Source organism: Branchiostoma floridae, chromosome 9 (genome assembly GCF_000003815.2).
Source record: "Branchiostoma floridae strain S238N-H82 chromosome 9, Bfl_VNyyK, whole genome shotgun sequence".
In the NCBI taxonomy this organism is placed as follows: Eukaryota; Metazoa; Chordata; class Leptocardii; order Amphioxiformes; family Branchiostomatidae; genus Branchiostoma; species Branchiostoma floridae.
Window position 1 is genome coordinate 1,630,347 of NC_049987.1, and position 26,829 is coordinate 1,657,175.

Sequence of the window (26,829 nt, forward strand, 5' to 3'; positions counted from 1 at the left end):
TTTTTTTTTTTCAGGCCGTCGTGTTTGTCTAGGTGAACAGCTGGCCAGGATGGAGCTCTTCCTCATCTTCACATCTCTGCTGCAATGCTTCACCTTCAAGCTGCCAGAGGGCGCCCCTAAGCCTTCGGAAAATGGAATACCTGGTCCGCTACATCAACCTGTGCCATTTATGCTGATTGCTGAACCAAGAGAGTGAAATGAAATCTAGGAGTTATAGCTACACGAGTTTAACACGCTATATGCAAGTCAGTAAGGTTGGATATAATAAACCTATATCAGTGGAACACGATATGATATGTACATTTGATAATGAGCAAAGAACATTCGTGGGTAAACCAATCTATTTGATATATTGAGTGGCTAAGTTTCATACCATGATAACTATTGTAAATCAGAAATACATTCAAAACTATGGGTGTATAATCTTTTAGAATTAGTTATTTCAGGCACTTCTTTAAGATCTACTTGCTAACGTTAACCAGGTTTTCAAAAATTCCATATTATTTTATGCAGCTTCAAAGTATGAGGCGCACAAATCTAAAACTCTACAATACTACTATCCACCTTCTAGATAAACATAAGTAACTATTGGATTATTTCACAGAATAATGCTAGCTAAAGTAATCATTTCTAATCCATAGAGTTAGTAGTAATATTAACTATAACTTAGTGATCAATGGCACGTAAAATTGCGACCAATGGGGTTATTGATAATTATGTAAAATCTTAGTACTTGTAAGTATTTAGCTAATTGTTAGGTATTATGGTGATAATGGCTATTTTAGTACTGCATGTATTAGTCTTACCTTAAGTAAGATAATATTTCAACATCTAAAACGGCTTGTGTGTTGGCTATGTGATTTTTTTCCAGTTCCCTTCCAGTGGAGTGCGTCTAGCTGAAAACTTAACTTTATTCAGACCGGGCTTTTTTGGTCATCCCTGGACCGGGGGTGGCTTTTGAGGCCCTCCACTTCTAAGTCCTATAACTCTAACACGACATGATGTAGGGCCACTAGATTTTTAAGAAATAATGTCGACATAAAATCTGACAAGTGTTTGACGTTTGATGTTACAATGACGTAAGATGACGTAATTATGACATCATCAATTTGATTATATTGGCCGGACCCATGAAAAAAGGGTATTCTCAGAAAACTTCAATTTATGCTACAAAAATGTAACAACAAGTGCAGATAACAGAATAATAATGTTTATTAACACGTGTGTTGCCGATAGCAACATCAATGACGTCAAAACGACGTCATAAAATGACGTCATTCACATCTAAGATACGAGTTGGGCTCCTTCATGTTATATATACAAAGGGCATTTAAAATAGATTAAAGTTATTCATTTAGGCGGTTTGTGATTAAAAAAATACCAGGTAGTTACGAATTTTAAGGGATAATTAGCTTGTTATTCTTGATCTGGCCATACGGTCCGCCATCTTTGATTTTGGACTGATGACGTTATCAAATTAGCATAATTTATGCATATATAATTATGAAAGATATGCTAGATAATATAAGATTTTATTTATGTAACTAAATAGCAGTGATAAGGCAAATAAATATGAAAAATACATTGTTAGAACCAAAAATAATGATTTTTTGCATAACTGCTTGTCAACAAACGGTTATAAGCAGGGCGGTCAGAAACTAAGGGTGACGGTTGAGAAAACAGGGTAAATCCAGACAGGCGGTTTCGCTGTTGGCCTACAATAAATGGTAGGTGTTTAATATTTTTTGTCAAATATAATTGTTATCATTATGATAACCATGAGATGTGAAATGTATGCAAATGAGGTGATAATATAACTATCAATTTCGAAATTACAAAAGGGTTTTACACTTTTGTCTATACATACAACATCATGCTATTCATACAACTAGAGAGGAATGTACAAAATGTTAATTATGCAAATTTTGACGGTCATCTGCATAATCTATGCAGGCATCAAAATATTTTTTAAAATTTTAAACGGACGGCAAACTACGTGCACTGTTTCTGTTTGGACCAATTCAATACACACGTCAGTCCTTGCAAATAAAAATATGGTAAACAACCCTGAGATAGAATAGTCCAGTCGTCAGAAGCTGCAGCATGCTGTGGATAGTCGATCAGGGGTACGTCTCAGTGCTGTTTCTTCGTGTTTCTCAGTTGCAAGGCCTTGCCCATGTTAATGCGGTCAAGGACTTCAAAAAAGGGATGGACGTAATATGTTAATTGATATTATTGCAAGAAAAGGAATAACAGACCACAGCCGGGGTTGCAATGAGGGTGCGTGTGGTTCAGGTGGGGCTAGTTTACTTCTTTCAGTTGGAGCTAGTTTATTCCTTATTGCTGGGGGTCTATTTAGGTGGGGTTAGTCCATTTCTTCCTGCAGGAGGGACTGTTAAGGTGGAGACAGTCCATTTCATGCCGCAGGAGGGACTACTCAGGTGGGGACAGTCCATTTCTTTCTGCAGGAGGGACTGTTTAGGTGGGGACAGTCCAATTCTTCCTGCAGGAGGGACTGTTTAGGTGCAGACAGTCCATTTCATGCTGCAGGAGGGACTACTCAGGTGGGGACAGGCCATTTCTTCCTGCAGGAGGGACTGTTTAGGAGGGACAGTCCATTTCTTCCTGCAGGAGGGAATGTGTAGGTGGGGACAGTCCATTTCTTCCTGCAGGAGGGAATGTTTAGGTTGGGACAGGCCATTTCTAACTGCTTCACCTCCTTGCCGCACCCATCTAATTGCAAGGGCTGTATATGTTCACACCTGCCTTTGACATCACCTAGCTACAGCTTCACCTGACATTACTTAGTATACGCTAATAAGCAAACCTGCGTGTAGGTGTGTTCACGTACTTATCTCAAGTTTTTTGTGCAGTTCTACTCGGTTAAGGAAGACAAAAAGGGTATAATATATATATAACATTTCTGTATCTTTAGATGTTTTATTTGGGGTTACTATGTAAGCAGTATTAGTAAATATGTAATTTTTATTACTACTACATTTGTATCACATTCTGTCACACATAGTAGTTCCTGTACTGTCTCAATTTCAAGAGAGCGGTCACTAATTCTAAATTTGCTGGTTGCCAAGCATAGATCTACTTCTAAGTATTTTTTTCATCGTATGTGCCGTTTAAAAACACCAGCTTACCAGTATCAATGCTCAAGATAGCTCAATGACATGAGGTTTCAATATGCTTTTAAAATATTCTACATCTTATCATTGTACACTGAAATCTGTTATTACTAAGTGAGTAACATGTAAAAACAACCCTTGCAATGTAATATTTCCTTAACTTGTAGTAACAAAGTTATTCTACGACTTTTTGTAATTTTTTGCGACAAAAGGGCATGGATCTTTTAATATCGTTCTAAATTTAATGGAATTATGTATTAAATACACTGAAGTAAAATAAAATCAACTAAAGAATCTAAAAAGCTCTACCCTATTAATGAATGGTAACTAGCATTGATTAAGAATACCTCTATTTTCCGAATATTTTTAAAAGCTTTCATCATATTACATGCAAAATGATGTGTCATATGCAAATACTTACTTAATATCAACTATTATCACTAAAGGGATCATACCTAACTTGATATATAACAGCTGCTACTTTATATTCTACATATAGTTCTTTTAAACGCACTGCATTACTGCATGTTTCAGAAAAATAGAATACTGTATACATCCGCAAATTATTACATCAGTTGATATAGTTATGTTGCTCATATCTTTAAGTTCTGTAAGACATAACCAGGGTAATACATCCAACGTTTCGATGTCTGTCAGACACCAATCAGGGTTAAAATTACTGGATCTGCCTTACGTTTGGGATGGCATCTACATCTACAGCGCCACCTACCTCGGCTATAAGTAGCATCGAGAAGGAAATCCAGTCATTATAACCCTGATGATGGTGTCTAACAGACATTGACGAAGTATTATTTGACTTTTTAGAACTTTTTATGGTAAGTATTACAAAATGTTTACTTGATTTACAAAAATTCAAGTAAATCTAATTTATAATAGCAATATTATAATACCAAAAAGCACGTCTATCTTTAAAACTAACTGTATTTGTTTCAAACTTTAGAACTAGCATGGTTATAAATAAATATGCATTGTTACAACGTCTACCTTACATATAATCGCGAAATCTAAACATGCAGTAATGAAATTAGGAATGTATTTAGCAGTATTAACTCAATGTAGTAGAGTTTTGCTTATTATGGCCCTTATATCTTATAACAATGTCGTAAGTGCGGAAGAAAATATCTAGAACTGCACCTGTAATGATACTTCTAAGCACTTTATCATGACCAGATATCTCCACACGACGAACCACAGACTGTTGAAATAACTAATGTATCGAAACAAAGGTGTCTAAAAGTTTATACTTTATTCTTCTATATAAAAACTGACGCTTTGATAATAATAAATGCCACATAATTCACAAGATTATAATATCATCAACTTTCTTCTCGACGTATTTGTGTGACGAGGTTTTTACTTTATACGCATCCATCTACCACTACACTGACTAATAAAAGGTTTTGATATCCAACCTACATGCGCATGTTACTAGCAAAATTCCATGTATTTCAATCCCTTGGTTCAGCAATAAGCTTGAATGGCACAGGGTGATGCAATGCTGCATGGATCCCTTTCTCAGAAGGCTTAGGAGCGCCCTCTGGCAGCTTGAAGGTGAAGCGCTGCAGCAGAGATGTGAAAAAGAGGAAGAGCTCCATCCTGGCCAGTTGTTCACCAAGACAGACACGACGGCCTGGGAAAAACAAGTTTGTTTTCAATGTACATAAATGATACCTTAAATATATTTGTATATGTATTGTTTCAATTCTCTTTTCCTCATTTATTCTTAGAAAACGAAATCCATTTCATAATTGCACAGATTTATAAATAGTCCATGTTTCTGTTCTAGGTTAAACCAAGTATCTTCGTGAACAGTTTAATGAATTCTCATAGAAAACACCGTATTATTATCTTGATTCTCTTAGCATGTTTATTAATGCTACCTTAAGATGTTAAAGTACTACAACTAAAAAAAAAAGCGTTATCTTACCAATGGAGAACGCAAGTACTTCATTCCTCTTCACATATTTGCCCTCGTCATTCAGAAAGCGAGTTGGGTCAAACTTGTCCGGCTCCGGCCACAGGTTTGGGTCATGGTGCACGGACCAGATGTTTACTGTCACCGACGTGTTCTAAGTAAGAAAACAAATAAAATGTTAATATTAGAGCGTATTATATCATATCATATATCATATAATTGCAAACCATATTTGACGAAAGTAAATATCCTTTGTCAAACCAGCCGACTATTTTTTCGGTGGTCTTCAGTGTCTCAAATTTTCGATTTTGCACTACTATGATTATATACAGTTTATATTTGAAAGGTATATCATTTCTTCTGACGAACGCCTTACCTTTGGGATGTTGTACCCCCTGAATGCTGTATCGTTGCTCGTGCCGTGGGGGATGGTCATCGGCGTCACAGATGCCAGTCGGCTCACTTCTGCCAGTGTGGCCTCCGTGAATGGCATCTATTTTCAAACATTATACGGCCAATGTTAGCAGCTTTGAAATGTACATCTAACGTACTTTTAAGTGAAATACATTTCATGAACAAGAAATTAGTGTGATTCAATGGAAATGTCTGTGTATTTGACTTTGCTCACATCGGTTACCGCTAGGTCACAATAAAATCATTTTTTAACTACAAAAAAATGATTTGATTTGATTAGGACTTCTGACTTGGCTACGATGTGCCATTGACGGCTCCTGGTTCTGCCCCAGCACGCTGTCTATCTCCTGCTGTACTTTCTCCTGGATGTCCGGATGGAGGATCATGTAGAGCAGGGCCCAACGTAAGGTGATAGCTGTTGTGTCAGTTCCTGCCAGGAACAGTTGATAAACGATCTTGGGCGATAAAAACATCGTTTGTTTACATTCAGACAGACAAGGACACACGGCACTGCAATCGAATTTTAGTAATTTTCTAAAACAGTGGCACATACAACGAAGAGAAAGAAGGTTAATGCAGTCCTCTAGACTCTTTCAGGCCCTATGGGCATGATATCGTATGTCGAAGCCTTTTGCCACCTTTTACCCCTTTTCTTTCAACCTTAGTGGAGTAAGGAAAGTCGTCCTAATGGCGAAATATCGGTGACATGGCAGAATTCAAACCCAAGACCCCAAGGCTCCGTTTGTGCCACCAAAGACAATTTTTGTTAAACTTTGTATTTAAAAGAAATTGTAAGGCCACACCAATTTAATTTCTTGGTTCACGGATTCGCTCGCTCCTATTTTTTTGGGAAAAAAATAAAAATAAAAATTACCACTCAGCAAATTTTCACCATTAATGAAACCATTCACCTATTTTCTGGTGTAGCAAACTGGCCTTTATATTATAAGCTCCTTAAAGTGTGGGTACAGGTGCTGTTACTGTACAATAATAAGTGTTTTTGTACTTTTTTCAAGCTGAAAACTTTTTTTCTTTATGTTTTGGATTAGCCGTTACCTTTACCCCAACCATTTAACAATTTTTATTTTTAATTCGCCCTCTCGCTCCATATTTTTATGAAAAAATCCGTGAACCAAGAAATTAAATTGGTGCGGCCTAATGTATGTTTAAAATGTCCATGGTTTTGTCATTAAAAATCTTCTACACAATGGAAATTAATGTAATGACTGGTGCCTGCACGACTCATAACCCCAACTTATATACTGAATCCTTTTACAAATACGTTCTCAAATGCTACGGTTGTTGAAACAGAAGTACTATTACATAATGTCGTGAAGATTATATCTTACCGCGGCATGTTCCTGCTCAGTAAATGTAGAGTTCTCGTCTCCCTGCCGTTTTTTAGACTCCAAGAGAAATGCGTCAATAAAATCACGGATGTCCTTAGGGTCAAAAGTGTCTTCGTGTTCTTTGATTCTGTCCTTAATGTGGTTAATGAGTTTTGCCTCGTTCCGTTTAAGTTCTTGAAACGGCTTCCTTACTCCTGGTAGGATCCTCATTGGACGAAAGACTTGCGCAAATATCACTGCAAAGCTTCGAGAGAATACACCATTTATTGCATTTAGAAGATCTTTGAATGCCATGTCATCATACTGATAACGGCGACCGAACACAATTGAACAGATGACGTTAGAAACAGCATTCTGCATCATCTGAGAGATACAAAAGGCTCGGCTTTCTGTTTTGCAGATCTCATCACCGAGACCTCGTGCCTCTTCGAGAATCTTCCCCTCAAGACTTCTCTTCCCAACTCCGAAGTCACGCAGACTCATCATGGCAAACTTACGGTGTTCCTTCAACTTGGGACCATAAGGTTCAGCGGCTATTCCTGAAGGTGAAAATAGAAGAAACTTAGAGAGACCAAGACAACAGCTAAGAATCGCAATGCTTTGAAGCGGTTAATATCAAAACTTACATGGATTTCGCATCAAATATGAATACATGATAAACAGCTTGTCTTTAAGCATGTCCGTCGTCATATGTATTCTGTGACATATGTGGTACTAGTTTAATTACATTCTAAACGGTCTTTTAAAAAACCGGAATGGAAGAACATTATCATTAAAAATGCCAATTTGATATGTCAGATGGGTCTTTAACCTTATAAAAAGTCCGTATGATTAACAAAGCCATTGTGTTGACTTACCGAGTGTATTTCCATCTGGAGTCATCATTGCTCGAGACGGCGGACGGCTGGAGAAGTTCTCTGCGTTCTTCACCAGTGCCTCGTGGATGGCGGCGTAACCGTTGAGAACTACCGTCCGTCTGGGTCCAAAATACACGGTAAACACGTCACCGTACTTCTTTGACCAGTCAGTATAGACTAGCGGAAGAGCACCCTGTTGATGATAGAACCCATGTCAACACTTTGGTTTTAGTTGAAGTTTATGGCGAGGGACAAAAATTTGCTCTCAGAATATTGAGAATTTCTGTTTTTAGTCTGTTTACTATTCATTATCAACAACAAGGGAAGAAGCTAACTTTTTTGATGTTATAGATGTGGGCATACTGAAGCCTGGTTAGATGTAAAATTCTGCGATGGCTAGAAATTTGTCTCAAAGTGTAACGGCTAGTTAGTGCCATGATATTACATCGTATCATATTGAATATTTTTTGCACAACCAGAACTAGCAAAATGATGAAATCATTTTTTTAGAAAATATCAAATTACATTATGACATAATTATAACATGATTGAAGACATGTAATTGCAGGGACACAGATACAGACACAGAAATAAACTAGAGTTCGGCGACCTCATACCTCCATGAAAATTTAGAGCTTTCGTAAATTTCATGCAATTGACTAACACATTAATATAATTTATGCATGGTGTTGTTCATCATTGACTAACATACACGTCACAATTATAAAATTCCCATTATTAATCATAAAGTGGTTTTGCAATTTTTGCATAAATTATGCAAATAAGTTCCTCATTACCATATTTGGTATCTGCTTATATTCCACCTATCATAATTAACATGTGTTACATGTATTGAAGTCCAGTTATTGAAAACAATGGAATTATACAATTTCCTCATTAATTATGCAAATTAAGTCCTCATTTGCATAACATGCATATCATTATGAACATCTTTGCCCAAGGTACCCGCATGCCTAATATGATGCCAATCCGTCAATCCTTTCTGCAGTTATCCGCTTTGGAGTGTCTTGACAAAAACGCCCCTGCAGTTCCACAATTAAATGTTAGAGGGCTGAAACTTGCCCCAATATGTCATGGCACTAAAAGCTATCTACCACCTAAATGTCAAGACCATAGCATGTCTGGAACAAGAGATACATTGAAAAAACTGCTATTATAGAATATTCTCATTAATTATGCAAATGTACTCCTATTTTGCATAATTAGTATCTTATCGTGTACAACATTGTCTAAGGTACCTACATACCAAAGATCATGAAAATCCGTTGTTCCCTTCTTGAGTTATCCTCTTCAGAAGTTTTTGACAAAAACGCCCCTGCTATCCCAAAACTAGACGCTAGGGGGCCCAAACTTATGTCATTTCTTCCTGAGCACAAGAGCTATCTAACACTCAAAAATCGTGACCATAGCATGTTCAGAACACCGAGATAGCAAAACCGGAAGTTGCGCTGCAGTACCAAGGGGAGCCGCTAGAGGGCCCAAAATCTAATCATTTCCAGCTTTCATCACACACTACCAACACACCAAGTATGAAAGCAATCCACCCAGCCGTTCTTGAGTTATCTTGTTTACACACACACACACACACAAACACACAGACAGACACACAAACGCGGGGTAAAATATAACCTCCATGACATTTCATGGAGGTAATAAATGTATGTTCGGCAACTTAGGAACAACTTAAAATTGAACAAAACTCCATGTAAATGTTATTTTATTTGTTTGAAACTCTGTTTATGCATAGAAAAGGAAGTCAGCTTGCAGGCCACTTATCATTCAGTCCATTGGTATTATGTTGGAATGGAGTATTATGAAAGTAATTCGTGTTTTCATAGCTCGATATTATTTTTAGGTCCGTGAGAATTCTATGTTCGAATAGCTGGGTTTGAAGTATTTACATTACGCGTAGATGTGTTTGAATAATATCAACACCAAATCGACCATGGGCCCACTAGCGACTATTTTGGGATAGCAGAGGCATTTTTGTAAACATATTCGAAAGTGGATAACTCTAGTTTAGATTAAATAACCAACTGACTAAAATCTATGTTTATCTCCAATCACCTGTCAATACAGGTAGGAAGATAACTGGGCACTTTTGTCAAAGGTCAACTCGTAGTGAGGTCAGGGGTCAAACCGCGAGAATGCACTGGAAGTCTAGAAGCCTATGAGGGGTTTGACATCCGAAAATACTTATAAGCGTTTGATTTTCTTTGTCATACGAAAAGAAATTAAAACGGTGATTACACTTGAACGCGATACAATATTGCAAATTGATTGTTGGGCCCTTTATACATTCACTAGAAGCGGAAATATGCCTTCCTGCAGCGTTTTATATAGGTCATGAGGGGAGTGTCAGATAACATATAACAAAGATACAGATTACATAAGTTACTAATAAATCTATTAACGCATATCATTACATTTGCATTATGCAACCACATTAAGTCTATCGACAGGTCAGGATTCTTTTTTGTCCGTTCGTTTTGGTCATATTTTTCTGTTCCAAGAGTCCCATAAAGGAGGTCAGATTTGGAGCCGTTTGTGTGTCTGGTGGTAGGTTGTTGAATACAATTGGTAAACGGTAGGCTATCGATCTTTTGAAGATTTCTCATTTAGGTTTCTGGACAACCAGCTGACTGATTGTACTTTGTTTGGTTCCCCGTCTGCTATTTGTAAGTCTAATTAAATCTAATGGACTTAACTGATTAAACTTTGAAGATAAAAATCTGTTTGTATTTACGCATGAAGTAACCTTAAATATTCAACGTTTTTTTAATTTGCTCTAAGAAAACAACCACTGCAATTTCCTACTATAACTGAACACTTACCTTAAGATCTATTCGTATTTACACATGAGTTAACCATATTTACACATGAAGTTACCGTAAAAATTCAACGTTCTTTTATTTTCGCCAATAAACCATCCACTGTATTTTTCTACTAGTATTGAACACTTACCTTGAGCAGGCCTATGGCGTTCCCGACAATCGGCAGTCCTCTCGGTCCTGGTGGCATATTTCTCGGCCGCCCACACAGTACAAGTGTAGCGATGACACACAGAACGGCTAGTAATATCACCTGTAGGCTCCCGATGGCGGGATAAATGTAGCTCCAAAACGACATGGCTGTACTAACGTCTAACATATATCGTCAGGTAAAATCACAACTAATGTTACCAAACGTACACCCGGGCTGCAAATGGGAGAATGACAACCTATTGTCTCACGCTTTAGCTGTGTTTATTTTGCTGCCCTGGATTGTTCTAACACAGGGCAATTTAGGTAACCAATTTCCCTGGGTAACACCGTAAGGTAGATTAAATGTCATGGTGTAAAGTAATTCTTGAAGATGTTTTCAATATGGCATTTTATATCACGAAAATCAAACCAGTAAAACAAAATTGTTCTTACTTTTGGTCTCCAAAAAATGAATTTAAAGTCAAACCAACCCCAGTTTACATGTAATGACACTTTCCGGATATCCATATCCTGTCAGTGATCAGCGCATTATTGACAGAAACAGCATGTTTAAATTAGGTTGAGCACTTAGTGAGTGGACTTAAACCTGCGAATACCCCCCTTTTTAGATTAGGCGAGACTGGCTTACTCAAATTGATGGCATCTTTTGGGCGCTATGAAAAGACGCGATAAGGCGTGCTTAAAGTATAATTTATAACTTACAGTTTGGTATACTAAACAACGATTTCTTCTCTATTGTAATATTTCAAAAGTGTTGCATACACGTTATCTTAAATAATTCTGACCTGTGGGACAATATGCTCGATTTCTGAAAGAATGATGATGTTGCCCAAATGTTTACCAAACATGTTTTTCATAGTCTATATATATTTTGTAACGTAGAGCACATTGTAAACGCTTGATGAGTAAATTGTAATCACAAACACTGCTGTATGTTTATGTTTATTTGGTTTCTTTTTGACGACGCCTCATGAGCGAGCCTAACAGTAAAGTCAGCGTCCGTTTGTGCAACATGCGTCAATTTGGGGAACTTCGATACTCATATTGACTGTGTGGTACCTAGGATTTCAAATGCGGACCTTGCATTCCAAAATTACTTTTCAGTCTGTTTCGTGTTTAGATAGAGCAATCTGAGGGTCAACCTTCTATTGTTAGCGGATACGTTCTGTATTTGGGTGTTATATACTGCTTAAAATACAAAAATTGAGACCAGAACTAAGGCAAACGTTTCTTGTGTCCCTTATGTTCAACATTTCATTCGGTAGTCCTTCGTCAAGTTTTGATCTCTATTGAATATTTATATACGATTCCTGGTGTGCAGATATACAATTACAGAGGAAATAGTATAATTATGCATCATAATTTGAAGAACACGAAACATGCAAATGTTATATTCAGGTATCTGTTATAAAGACATAGGGACAAATAAACGAGGCCATGGTCCTCCTAGCGAGGAGCTCAGTAGTGGCAAAATATTGGACATTCTGAAACATGGGGCATTTCAAAAACTTACAAAAAAACTTACAAACCAACGGGATATCGATCTAAATACATCATTGTGTTTTCATTACAGTCTGCCTGCAGTTTCTACGAGTTTCCACGAGTAAAATCTAATCCAGGGGTTCATTCATGTCTCCCTTGTCCAAACCTTACATTACGGAATTACCTTACATTGCCAATTTTTCAAACAAACCTTACATTACGGAAGTGGTCCTGCTGTGTTCCGTTCCCTGCCCGCTATCTCGAGCTCCGATTTTTTCGGTAAACCTTACATTACGGAAGTGGTCAATTATGTCCAGGTCCTGCTGTGCCATTTGATAGAGCAAATAGTACCATAGCATGTATTTAAAACATGGAAAGGTCAGTGAAATCGGGGAGGTTGTCACCCTAAACTTGGCTCAAGGATGTTAGAGTAGAGAGAGTAGATCTTTCGCGTAGATAATTTTTTTCACAAAGGGCATAGTTGGTCAAACAGAATAAACGTTGATACCCCCTTATATATCAGTCTCCTTGTTTGTCACCAAACATCAAAAGTTTGATGTTTTGCCAACATGCAGAGAGATGTATAAAATTTGTGTGGAAGAAAAAGGAGGTTAAAGCCTCCTTGGGAAGACATGTTAGCCACGGCGCCACGTAATGGCTGTCGTTAAAATATTTTCCCCAGTAGGTTAGTTAATGTTAGTTAAAAGATTCTTTGGCCGACTAACGATAGTAACCAAACTAATACTTCAGAACTAATATTTCGCAATTAGCACATTGTTATAGGAAAAGAAGTATCGTTACATACCCTTTCTGTCCAATTCCTTGGCTAGATAACGAAGCTCTAGTGCACGTGGGTGGTCCACCATCTTGAGTTGACTTCTGTCGCTAATCCACGAGAACCCATGAAATAATACTAGTAGATTAGTATTTCTCTACCAGCCTATACAATCTTAACTATGATAAAAATTGTAATGTAGTTGACGAACTCTGCCACAAGTAAATTTAAGCAACGATACACCAGTAAATCCAAGCCCGCGCGATCCTCAGGACACAATAACTGATAATGTCACTGATTTCCGGCGTTCCACGGTATACATCCGCCACCACCAGCGTTGAAAATAGTCCGTTTGAATATGAAGTTGTTTTTGAAAACAAATCATTTCAAAATGCCACATGTACACGTCAGAGGATAAGATAAGATGTAGATAAGATGGAATGTAATTTCCTACTCATGCAATTATGTGTCTGTTTAGCACGCTTTTTGAGGAAACAATAAACAGAAACGATGCCAAGTGACATTGGTGATGAGGTGGAGAAGTTGCTCCGCTGTCCTCTCCAAGCAGAGGTTGTTGGGACAATTTTGACCTTCTTTAGTATGTTGTATTTTTTGTCTTCCTATCTCGAGGACAAAAATTCAGCAAACTAAAGATGGTCAAATTTTCGCATTTGTCGAGGTTGACGATTTTGAAAATGACCACCAAAATGGACTTCATTTGTTAGGTAGTGATTTTTGGCCATCAGAAAGAGTAGTAATATTCCGACATTCAAAATGTTGTGCAGAACTTTGGGAGCTTACATGTCCAATTCTTCTATAAAGAACGCTGTAAAGGGAAAGAAACGCGAGGCCGGCTAGGCCCACAGCTGGAAAAATCCGGCTGTTGGGAGAATTTAGCAGTCATCAGTACACAAGCTGTCACCGAGCTTCTGTTAAGCGAAGTTCACGTACAAGAAAAATAATATTACACATAACATAATCTAAAACATTTCGAAAAATGTTTCTCTGGAAAAATGTGTAGTATGACCTTCGTTTACACCAGTTGTACACGTGGAAGCACATTTGCTCAACACGTGAATTAGCTGCCGGTCATTCCAAGTGCCTGCAACAGGGCGGCAAAATTAGGACGAAAATGAAGCATTCTCCCACGATTTTGGTAAACATGAGCTAAAAGAAGCACACAGAAACATGTGTTGGTATGTAGATTTTTTTGGTTGACCAAAATTTTGGCAAGTTCTGCATGTTTTTAGGCACTAACTCGTCACAAACAGACTTTCCAGTGGCAATTGAATGCCGTCCTAATTGACCACTTCCGTAATGTAAGGAGCTCGAGATAGCGTGCAGGAACGTTCCACAGCAGGACCTGGACTTAATTGACCACTTCCGTAATGTAATTAGGTTTACCGAAAAATTCGGAGCTCGAGATAGCGGGCAGGGACGGGCCACAGCAGGACCTGGACTTAATTGACCACTTCCGCAATGTAAGGTTTACCGAAAAAATCGGAGCTCGAGATAGCGGGCAGGGACGGGCCACAGCAGGACCTGGACTTAATTGACCACTTCCGTAATGTAAGGTTTGAAAAATTGGCAATGTACGGTAATTCCGTAATGTAAGGTTTGGACACCGGGACCTGGTCATAATTGACCACTTCCGCAATGTAAGGTTCGGTAGAAAAATTGGCAGCCCGAACTAACTGAAGGACAGGCACAGGCACAGGACCTGGTCCTGACAATGACCGTAACGTAAGGTTTGGTTGAAAAACTTGGTTGCGTGTGTCTTGTGTCTTGTTAAGAAGGACCACCCGTACTAATGCCGTTATGTAAGGTTTGCTTGAAGACTCGGTGTCCCTCTTGTGTCAGGATGGCGTGTGTCCCTTGTTAGGCTGTGTAAGGTTTTGGAAGATGGGTTGATGTATACTGTCCCAGCCCAGACAACATGAAATTCAAGTACCTGATTGGCATGTAAGGTGGATTGTGTTGCAAAAATCGGTGAATTCCCTTGGGGGCAATATCATTCTACGTTAGGTTATCTGTTAGTGGAACATGGGGCATTTCCAAACATATGTCCAATTTCTTGCCATGTATAGAGGAGCTTCCCGGCACGCTGCAGACCATGCAATTTTATCTGCATACACACCTCGGAGAAAGCATCAGAAGATTTCGTACGAAGACACCGCCTCTTTAAACTGCTCACCAAGTAAGGAAAACACCCATAGGCTTTCATCATAAATCGCTTCAAGGTATGTCAAGCACAGATCACAACACACGCCGAAGTAGTAATCCGTGCATTTCTGAACACTAGTAGTGAAAACAAAGTCCTCTTATTTTTGAGATATGACACCGCACCTATTAAAATAATGCACGTAATAGGCATAGTTGAAAACAATTATTGATTAGAAATTTATAATGTTAATGGACACTCAAAATAAAAACCAGGCTCAGTTGTTTCATAGAAGGCACAATGGGCTGCCCGCCCTAACCCGGGACCTCAGCTCCCCCCCTACTTTGCCCCTTGCGGGGTTATATGGGGGTAACCCATGATGATGATGATATATATAGGAACGGCACGGAATTGTGCAAATAACAGTGTCCGGTGAAAGCAATGCCTGTCATTATTTCAGTACTACACCGGGAGAAGTTTTCTCGTACAAGTACTCCCTAGTTATCTTATTTACCAACTGCAAGAATTATTTTTCATGTTTACAGTACATCCTAGCCAGCCAGTCGGTCCAGTACAACATGCCAGACAACCAAGTGGATCTGGATATCTTTAATGACTTCAGCAAGATCGAAGAGTTCGACCGAACAGATAACTGGCGCTAACGACACAATGAGCGGGAAGATGACAAACCCAACATGTGGATCCACACAGCCAACTCCCACGTTCCATTCAGCACGTTTGCTCAGCAGCTTGGAGAACAAAAAAAGTACACATTTAACATATCATTTCTAAAGGAGAGATTTAAAAGCAGCGGCTTCAGCTGCAGCTGTAGGGCCGAAGGTGCCAGATGGCAGGGTGCTTGGAGAGGCCCGAGAACGGGAGAGGTGGGGAACCAATCAGCTGTAGGGCCGAAGGTGCCAGATGGCAGGGTGCTTAGGGAGGCCCGGGAACGGGAGAGGCGGGGAACCAATCAGCTGTGAGGCCGAAGGTGCGTATCTGCATGCCAGATGGCAAGGTGCTTGGGGAGGCCCGGGAACAGGAGAGGCGAGGAAATTAATGGTAAACAAAATAATGTAAACCTAGAACTTTCTTAAAAAGTTAATAACACTACGTGCACGTTTATTAAAATTTACAAACATGAATGTGATGACCCAAATGATAACAATATACTTATGTTTCAGTCTCTCTCAGTCTCTTCGAATTGACCCCAACAGGGAGGGAACGACCTGCCTTCCGGGACATTGAATACGTAAAAGCAGTTCGTGTAGTACGGGCTTAGAAAAAGATGGTACTCAATTAATAATGAATTTGTAGAGATACAGGTGGACAACCATCAAGGTAAGTTGTTTAGTTTTTGTTGACGTCATGACCTGAATAAACAACATTGTCTAAACAGATTTACAGACTTTTTCCTTACCCCATTTAGTGAACTTTACTGCTCTAGATAAATGACCATATGTACGTACATGAAGAGACAAAGCCACAGTCAATGACACTTTTTACAACAGTTGCAATATTTGAAAGTGCCTTTTTATTTCCATGTAGGCGATGCAAACTAGTAATCGACTTATCATCGGCAGCAATAGGAGACCGTAAGGCGGAAGAGCAGCCGGTGATTTAGTAATGTGGATTCTTATAAGAAGTGTGCTTTGTGTTCCCTTCTAGGCGGTCAAGCACCTAACATATGCAAAACAGTAGAAGATGACAGGTTTAAGGGTGTGGAACAGGCGAGAATTCCCCATCTTATGTTCTCCGCGTCGCGCATAATCTCCTCCTTGACTTACTTGGAAGCAAAGGCCAGTGAGATTCACCACCACTTTCTACCTTCAGAGCAATGCTTTACAAAGCGAGGAAAAGAGGATTTAGCGAAAAGGTTTGAAGACAGTATGACTTACGACTGTATGGTTACTGCATGGAAGGCAAAAGGCAGAGGAGGGGATCAAAAGATGCTCCGTCAAGGACTAATGCTTCGTCTGATGCAAAGCCCTCTCCCCAAGCCTGACAGTGGGTTGAGGAGACGTTATGGCTGCACGTGATATATTGTTAGGCCCTTCTGTCTAGCGCACAAACTGCTATGTAATTCTCTTGGTTTCGGCGGCAGGGGTAAACTTTTACGCCCAGCCCATGATCTGCATTTGCACAGTCTCAAGGGTCGAGTCTGTATTAGCTTTAAATATCGAGCTTTCATGTACAAGAGTAAGTATGTGTAATACCATTGTAGTCCCTCAATACATTACAGCTAAGATATGATTGCCTCAGTGTCTCACAGGAGAGATTGGTAGATCAGAAACGTTAAATGGGAATGCATTTACGGTATCACAAAACTATGAATATCTATGACTTGGTGTGATTGAACCCAGCAAGATAAGCCAAAATTTATTGCTCTACACACACAAAACGGCTACAACCCTGATATATGATGCATGCTATCAGATACATGATTTTATCCATACATGTAGTACGTGCAATATTTCAAAGTTAAATATTGGTAATACTAACCTAAAAGAAGTGAATGATGATTAATTAAATTATTAGAATGTCGTAATTGCTCACTTTTTATGCCTTTATATACGGGAGAAATCTTTAGGGACTGGGCAAAGACGGTAAACAGAGACATGGTAAGACGCCAGAAGAAGATTTTCATGCTGTTAGAGAACGTCCGCCTCGTCTTACTGCCATTAAACACGACGTCAATCATCCAACCGATGGATCAAGGCATTATCCGTACCTTCAATGCCAAGTACAGGTCGTACATGTCGAGATAAATCCTGCACATCATTGATATTGAAGAGAGTTTGATCTTCACCGCTTCCAAGCTGGCCAAAAGAACAAATCATGGTGCTGGGCACTCTCTACATAACCAGGGATGCCTGGCGTGACGTGGCTCCCGAAACCATCAGGAACTGTTTCCGGAAGGCCACTATGCAAACGTTTGTACAATATTTACACAATATTGTAATGCTGTTATGCAGTTCTGAACTACTTTCATTCAAATAAGTGTAAGTGCAAAACAATAAGCAGAAATGTATAACCTCACGTCATGATATTGATCTCCATTTGTAAATAATGACACCTTGATAGCAATAATCAAATTCATTGTCAACTTTGTTGTTGATGTTTTGATGTTGAACGTATTACAGTGATCTTTGTAGCCTTTAGATTTTTCTGTACAACGTGCTGTACTCTATAAAAAAAAAATTAACAAAACTTGAAAAAAAAAGAGGCTGTCGGGATGAGCGTTGCTGAAGAGGAACACAGACCACTGATTTATAATTCATCTAACAATAGGATATCACGAGGATGTATGATGAAAGTGAAGGAAGACAAGACAGTACTAATAGCAAAGCCTTTAATGGACACAGTACTCAGTAACAAGTAAATCATGATTAAGGTATCCCGGTAAAATAACCTAGTCAAAGGGCATGTTTCCGTGACACATACAGGTTGTTAAGTACAAAGTCAAGTACTGTTTGGTAATCGCAGGTGAGTGGAAATGGAGCGCGCTGTGATATGGAGAGAGCCATTACTGCTTCTTTTCACATATGCATGTCTGAGACTCTTGAAGACTGCTGTTACGTACGCCATCCTGGAGACAGGGTATGACAACATCATGTTCTTCCGCGGCGGACACACCAGACTGCTGAGCGACAGTGATCCCCACACGACCGGCAGCGAGGTTGACCAACCTCGTCGGGCCGACATCACGGGATCAGAGGGCGGAAGGGACCTGAACGGAACCAGACAGAAACACCGACTGTCCGGACCATGACTGCCCGGGGGCACGCGGAGCTAGTGCGGCACTGACACTGATAGCCCGGACCAAGGCAGTATACGGTACGGTAGCGGCACCGACAGCGACTCCAACAGCACGGACCCCGACAGAGATTCCGGGCCAGAGTACGGCAGCAAATACAGGTCAGTGTGCAACGTACAGCGACTCCGACAGCACGGAGGGGGAAGTTGTTATTTTCCATAACTTGACATCAGAATATCCATCCTCTCATCCTGTAGGTCCTGTTTAACATCGCTTTATGTCTCTCCTCCTCCAGAAAAGGAAGTGTGCATACCTACAGGAGAACTGGAGGCAGTCTCTTCAAGAGGAGGCATCAATTCCAATCAGTAGGCTTTTGATCCATGATAGTCAGAGCCTATTTAGAAAAGTGAACACCCCATTCGTTGACACCGGGTATGCCTACTCTATCCATTGCAAATAACACTACATGAATCTGGACACGCAGAAATTGGACACGCAGGGGCAGAAGAGCAAAGTAATTAAGAAAAAAATAACAACAGATGATCACGCAGAATGTGCGGTGGAGGTTTAGATGAATGAAGAGGCAATCACAGCCTTTAGAGATTGAAACCTTAGCCCAAACTGAAGGAGTTTACTGAAGGAGTTTTTACCTACCTCTTTACCTAGCTACATAAGTGACTTCTTCGGTCCCATTTTGAAAGATTCAGTCCAAAAAACAAAATCGCTAATGTGCCGAGTAAACAGGAAATATTGCTGTTTAAATGTGTACCTCCCACTATATCTCTAACTTTGATTGGTCAGCTGACGAACAATCAAATTTTCACCCGTGTTTACTAGAAATGCACTGTCGCCAAACGACAAAAGTTCCTTAGGGACGAGCTGAAAATTCTCATTAATGAAGGCGATATGACCATCGTAAAGAAAATATATACAAGACCTACTTCATTGGAAAATAAAATCAAAACGAATTCAAACAAATATCACTGTGATAAATGGCAGAGAGCAGCCAGTGCTAAAACTAAGACAACAAATTCGAGTCTGAGACAAACAAAAACCATTCCTGAAGGATCCAGCCAACTATGCAGACATAGCATCAGATCAAGTTTAAGAAGATGCTTTAAGAGCTTGGGGACAAAAACTGATGGGGAAACTGAAGATCAGATGAGAGACAGCTTCAAGACAGTAGGGACGACAAGGCATCTATCATATTGGGAGGACAAGGGTAGTTTGGTCAACAATGACTACATATTCTCTACCTTACGGACCTTTATAGAGTAATACTGTGGCTTCTAGGCTAATAGACGCTGTGCCATAGCTTCTCTGCCTCGCTTGCTTCACCAGACCTACCTGGTTGGAGGGGAAAGTCTGCTCTACTCTTTTTTTTTATTCTACTTAAATAAATTTTTGGTTGATGACAATAAGAACTAAAATATAACTTATTCCCTTCTTTTGACAGGAAAAACCGAATGAAGCACATCCTGTGAAAGTGTGCAAACAGTGTCTCAGTTTGTCCAATTCCTGGGTGTGGCATGCTTATAGAAGACGTCCACATCCATACTATTGAAGACGGCAAACTCCATGCATTCCTCCAAATACAGGTATGTTTGTAATACCGTCATTTACTGTCCTTACAAAGGTTGGATTGCTCAATTTTAAATATGTCATTGTTTTTCCACCTTGTTTATAGTTACAATTTGCCATGGTGTTTGGATACGTGTCCAAAACGTCATTTTCCAAACCCTAATCATCCTCAGTCCCCTGCAATGTGTTTTCATTGTATAACATCATCAGCAGCATGGCAGAACTATATGTACCAAGACAATAACAATCTGGCATCATCAAGTTGTTGACACCGTGAGTGCCTGATGGACATTAAGTTGTCCATGACATACCATGTCTATTGACTATCAACTATCTATTGTCGGTAGAACTCACCACAATGCACCTTTTGCTTTAATTTTCCTCAGGTGGGAACAGGTCTTTGGGATTTCGGTGAGAATATCCATTCCTTCAGGTAGAACACACCAGACATCACTAGGATGGTGAAGAGCCACACCACCATCACAGGGAAACACAACTTCCAGGTTTTGTTGTTGTCATCTGACAGAGACATGAGGCACAATCTCGGGTTCTTCCTGAAGCTGTCTTAGAACACGCTCCCCATGTCAATGTGAGAGACATTTGAAAAACTTTATGTTATTTTATTTTCAGTTCATGTATGCTTGACTCTTCTCTCTAGAACTATATACCTTTTTTTGTAAATTAATACCAATGGAGTAATTGCAAGCACAGTAATTACTAATGTCTAATAAACTATTATCCATAATTCCCTCTGTTGTTCAAAAACTTTACTATTGTGTCATTGGCCTTGCAGAATACAGCGCATCAGTTCTGCTACTACACTATTTGCAGAGGAGATTGCCAACACAGGGATGCAGACCACGTACCTACAAAAAGGCAGCACGTATTTTTAGGTGATATTTGTAATAAGTCTGAATTATTTTGAATAAAAGAATATCTAAGCCACAATAATTAAATTCTTTTTAAAAATTGACTAAGGAAATACTTATCTATTTGAATTTCTTTGGATATTTTAGAAACATTTTGAAAGAAACTGTACAAAAATATCTTTATTCACAATAAATGTGAAACCTTTGTGTAATTCTGTCACATTTACAAATATTTATAAACTTTCCCAAATGGTAAAATTAGTCTATAGCCCTCATAAAAGTAAGCCCTATTGTTGCCTCTGTATATTTCTAGATTTCACTACTGGGCACTGGTGGATCCGTTGTGGTGGGCCATTGTTGCATGGCACCCAACCATATTTTGCAAGGATGTTTGAATTGCTATTTTCCCGGCCCACTGACCCATTTACAAAAAAAATGGTAGAAAATGGTAAATAATGGTAGAATGCTGTTATCATTATTTTGAAACCTTTAGAAGTATTGAATTCCACATCTTGAATATTTGAAGTTTTAAATGACCGAGGAAATATTTATAAAAAAAATTGAAACAGTGTTAAAAATATTTCTTAAGTATCAAATGTCCTAGACGTATAATTACAAAACTTTAAAATCAGTTCTAAACAATGGCAACAAACATCCGCACGGTGTCTTGGAATGGACTCTACAGCTTTGATTATTTTGAAGGGAATCGGGCATGTGATATATCTAAAATATATCTTATATTCATATATCTTCAAAACATTAAGAAAGGTACATGTAGTAGAAATAAATCTTGTCAGGTAGCTTATACATGTATTTTGTAATGAACCGTTTTCCTTATACACGTACTGTTATGTGTTGTTATGCAAACATTATATTTCTGACATTTTTTTTTCGCAGGTTCCAACAGGCAGTACATGAAGTGGAGAACACAGCAAGGTCTGACATGCAGCAGAAGGCATATCTCCTGGCTACGGTGAGTCACAAGCCGCTGTTCCTTTCGTCTTTGGATGGAACCTGGATGTGGTACAGTCATAACCAGTCGCAGAGTGGGCGACATGGTGCGGACATTGAGTGACAGAAGAGGGGCCTCTTCCCTCTTTGACGCCTGGGATATTCACCTTGTTCTGCCCACACGGAGTCTACTAGGAGTTCGGGGCCATGCGTAGCTATGAGTGTCCACGCCATCTATTTGAGATCCTCCAGACGTGCCTCACAAGTTGACTGCCCCAAGAATCGTGGTGCACGACAACAGCTGCCAACTACACAGGCATGCCATGAACAGGGATCCGCACTTTTTCAATAAGACTGTCTTCCTCGTATATAGGTTCGACTTCCTGGGGCATGTTGGATGCTTGATTGCTTGGATACTGTATGGACAGCTAGAGTGTTGCGCTGGGCATAGGGTCCATCAGCTCATAGTTCAACGAACATGCAAACTCAGCTCGCGTACATGTCTCCGTCCAACTTCATGTTTCACACATCTTTGCTCCTGGAGAATATAGATCGGCAAGAAAGCTGGATCGACGAGGATGGGCACTCCGACGACCAGGATTCGTGAAGTTTCTGATACCCCTGGGAACAACTTATCAACCATTAGCAACAAGTCTGAGAGGCCAAACTAAGAAGAATGGAAGACCATTCTCTAGACAGATTCGTTTGCCACAATATCAGCCCCTTCATCACAAAAGCCTACCGATTAACCCAAATTTGACAAGCTATGTTCAACGGTTCGGAGAATATGCCGATACATTTCTCAATTGAAGGCAGCGGTTGTCCCGAATGGGTTACTAGCGCGTCTACAGAAAAAATGCTGAAGACTGAGACGTAATTAAGGTACGAGGTGGGAATATCCGGTTAGAGAAATATATATTCTGGGATACGTTTGGGGGCCAACGCTGTCTAAGCTAAGTATGTCACATCGCCTGCCACAAAATGGAAATAACAATTAGGCTGATAAAGAACAAAACAAATAATACTAGATGACTACATATGGCATATGACTACTACAATTTTGTTCATAATCTTTGGCTAAAATTGACAACTCTCGCATTATCATTTTATTATAAATCCCTTGCCTCCATGTGGCCAAAAAAGGTATTCGGAACACTAAGCATATGTTCCACTTTTCACGAACGCACAGTTTCGTGAACTGATCCCATGCTACGTGAAGGTACTGACCTGGCGCAGACAACCGGGATGGGGCCAGCAGGGAAAGAGGCCAACCCGGTGGCCGAATAGAGTGTTGCCATGGTCTTCGCTCGACAGAAGCAAAGGCATTAATATTTTCCACCTTTATAATAACAAATTTTCCCAACTTATCTATCTGCCCCTTGATCTGTTGTTGTAGTTGCAAAGAAATGTTTCAGGCTCCATATGTATTGATACGTACCAATGTACATACGAAACAGGCTTGTTGATATAACCGTTTTTCCCTCTCCAAATTGACCAATTTGATATTCAAGTGACTAGATAAACCAAGGAAGATATAAAATCCTTTGGTAAACAGTACACAATGGACAATAAATTGCCAGATGAGCCATTCCAGAAATTTCAATTGTTTTGTGTTCCTGCTATCTTTTTGGTGCATTATGAAAGACTGGTATATTAGCTACATTAAAATTTCATGTGGCGATAATTAACATTTCATAGAATTCGTCCAGTTTTTCTTTAAAAAAACAACTATGTTACTGCCTGTTACAGACTTATGACAAGGTGCCTTGAAGATTGTTGCCAAGTCCGCCATTATGGAGACAGGCTACAACCCCAGCACGTACTTCCGCGGCGGACACCCCAGACTGCTGAGGGAAAGTGGGCCTCACCTGACCGATCGCGAGGTTGACCAGTCCGGCCGGGCCCGACAGCACAGCGTCAGAGGGGAGGGGGGGGGGGGGGGGTTACAGTCCGGAGTACGACACTGATAGCCCGGAGGCACGCGGATTGCGGCAACAACCCCGACAGCCACGGCAGTCCGGTGTCTCAAGGCATACTACATCAACCCCGACAGACTGCATCCCGACAGACCCCATTCGGCAGCCAGGACCCCGACAGCCAGGGGCGAGTACTGGAGCGAGTCCGGGTCAGAGCACGGCGAGTCCGGGTCAAAGTTCGGAAGCGAGTCCGACAAGGCCCCCGACAGCCCGCTTATCTCCAGGAGGCGGGCAAAGAAGCTGCCAGCCTTCTTGATGAGTACACCAGTACCCAAAAGAATATACAAGCCAAAAGTGCTGTGGACTCCATCGAAGCAAATACAAACTTGTTAGAATAATCCGTCTAAGACTAATCTGTAGAAAATACTACGCATTAATTAATTTCAAAGTTCACGCCTCAAAGCCGACAGAGTGTCGTGAAAGAAAAAAAATGTATTCAAAGTTTTCGCCTTTTAGTAACTATCCATGGGATAGCTTTCCCCCGGCGGAGACGCCATGTTTGCTGTAATTCCTTTGTTTTTTTGTGATCTCTTTCACAAAATTATGCGTCAACGATACTAATAGTCCTAGCTCAGAACTGTGAATAAGAAGACGGTTCGGTCAACCTTTTTTTTTTCTTTTGTTCTCAGTTCCATTTGCAGCCATTTGATTTGTGTAAGCGACATAGTGCAAATAGATAATTTTACCGACGGCATCTGACGATGTGTGCGAAGAGACGAAAATAATTGTGAAAGTGACATGTAAAAATAACTCAACTTGTACGTGTAAATATTTATATAGTTTGCCGAACCGTTTCATTTGTTCATCACTATGATTTTAGTAGTCTTTGCCGCTAAGCTCTAAAAAAGGAAATACTTTGTAGATATTTTTTTACCGCCCGGCTCACACCGGCGACATTACGTACTCTGAAGACTTGATGTTTAGTGTGGTGAAATTATTTTCATTGACCTGAATAAATATTGATAACTTACTCTACTCCGGCGCGGAATTCAACAATCCATGGTCTCCGGAAATAGCTCAAATGGTTCAGCTTTGAGAGATACAATGACCAGAGACCACAAACAACAAGGAAGCTGAACTGAAAATAATGATGAAATTCCAAAACAGTGATAGTGCACATAATCTACCTTTTCTTAGCTACCTAAATTACTTCCTTGGTCCCGTTTTGAAAGATTAAGTCCAAAAGACAAAATATTTATTTATTTTATATATTCGCTCGGCTGTTTACGGACAGCCAGGGCTGCCCAACTAGCCATAGGCTATTGCCAAGGGCTAACCCTGAAGACAAAATAGCTGATGTGCCAACAGGAACTAAAATCTGAATTATTCCCTTCTATTGACAGGGAAGACTATATGAAGCACATCCTGTCAAAGTGTGAAAACATGGTCTCAGTTTGTCCAATCCCTGGGTGTGGCAAGCTAGTAGAGGATGTCTAAGTCCATAATAGAGAAGATGGATAACTCCATACATTTATCGCTAAATAATGTAAGTATATTGGTAATGCTGTCATTGATTGTCTCTATTAATGTTGAATTCCTCAGCTTTAAATATAAATCATTTATTTTTCCACTCTGGTTTATGATGTGGTCATGTTAAAGTTACCTTTTTTACTGTTACAATTTGTCATAGTGTTCGGGCATGTGTCAATGTCATTGTTCAAAATGTCATTATTTTACTTAACCTAATTATCACCATCCCCCTGCAATGTTTGTTTTACTGTAGAACAGCATTATGAACCGCTATGTTCCAGGAGATTAACAAACTGGCATTACCATGTTGTTAAAACTGAGTGCAGTGTAGATGTACAGAATTTCAAAGCATACCATATTTATTGACATAAAACTATCAATGGAATCTATTGTTGGTAGATCTTACCACAATACACAATTTTCTTTAATTTTCTCAGATGGGAACAAGTCTAAGAAATTTCGTTGGGAAAATCTATTTTTTTTATGTACAACAAACCAGACATTACCAAGATGGTGAAGAGCCACACCATCACCACAGGTCAACATGACTTTCATGTCTCTGTGTTGCCATCTGAGACTTGTTGACATGAAACACAACCTCGTGTTGTTCCTGAAGCTGTTTTCAGGACACCCCACTCTTTTCAATGTGAAAGACATTTGAAAAACTTTATATTATTTTCATTTCATTTCATGTAAATTTATGTTTGACTCCTATCTCTAGAATTATATATCTATTTGCAAATTAATGCCCATTTGGTTAATTGCAGGCACGGTAATTACTAATCTTTAATAAACCATTATCCACAATTCCCTGAGTTGCTCTGAAACTTTACCACTGTGTTATGGACGTTGCATAATACAGCCTATCAGTTCTGCTGCTGCACTGTTTGCAGTGGGGATTACCACACAGGGTAAGTTTATTGTCGCCAACTTGAAAAACAAGCTTTGTGCATTCTCCTTGTGGCAAAAAGTTAGTGCTTCAAGTAGGTTCCACCCTACAAGTGAGCAGCTAACATAAGTCAGGATACCGTCATTGGAAATAAAGATGCTGCTGGGATGAACGTTGCTGATGATCTGCTTTCGGGAGGTAACGCTGCAAGTTACCTGACAACTTG

At 39.6% G+C, this 26,829-nt stretch overlaps 2 protein-coding genes across 3 annotated transcripts in view; one reads left to right on the plus strand and one right to left on the minus strand.

Annotated features, from left to right (window-relative positions):
- Positions 1-26,829, plus strand: part of LOC118422570 (phosphatidylethanolamine-binding protein 1-like) — a 367,419-nt gene that overhangs the window by 125,561 nt on the left and 215,029 nt on the right. The gene's annotated exons all lie outside the window — the stretch shown is intronic.
- On the minus strand, positions 2,939-10,961 carry LOC118422569 (cytochrome P450 2U1-like). Its single transcript, XM_035830196.1, has 7 exons — positions 10,676-10,961; positions 7,691-7,883; positions 6,834-7,372; positions 5,775-5,939; positions 5,447-5,563; positions 5,083-5,224; positions 2,939-4,785 (listed from the first exon to the last, which is right to left on the minus strand). The coding sequence occupies exons 1-7, from the start codon at positions 10,859-10,861 to the stop codon at positions 4,604-4,606; spliced, it is 1,524 nt and encodes a 507-aa protein (XP_035686089.1). The 5' UTR covers positions 10,862-10,961; the 3' UTR covers positions 2,939-4,603.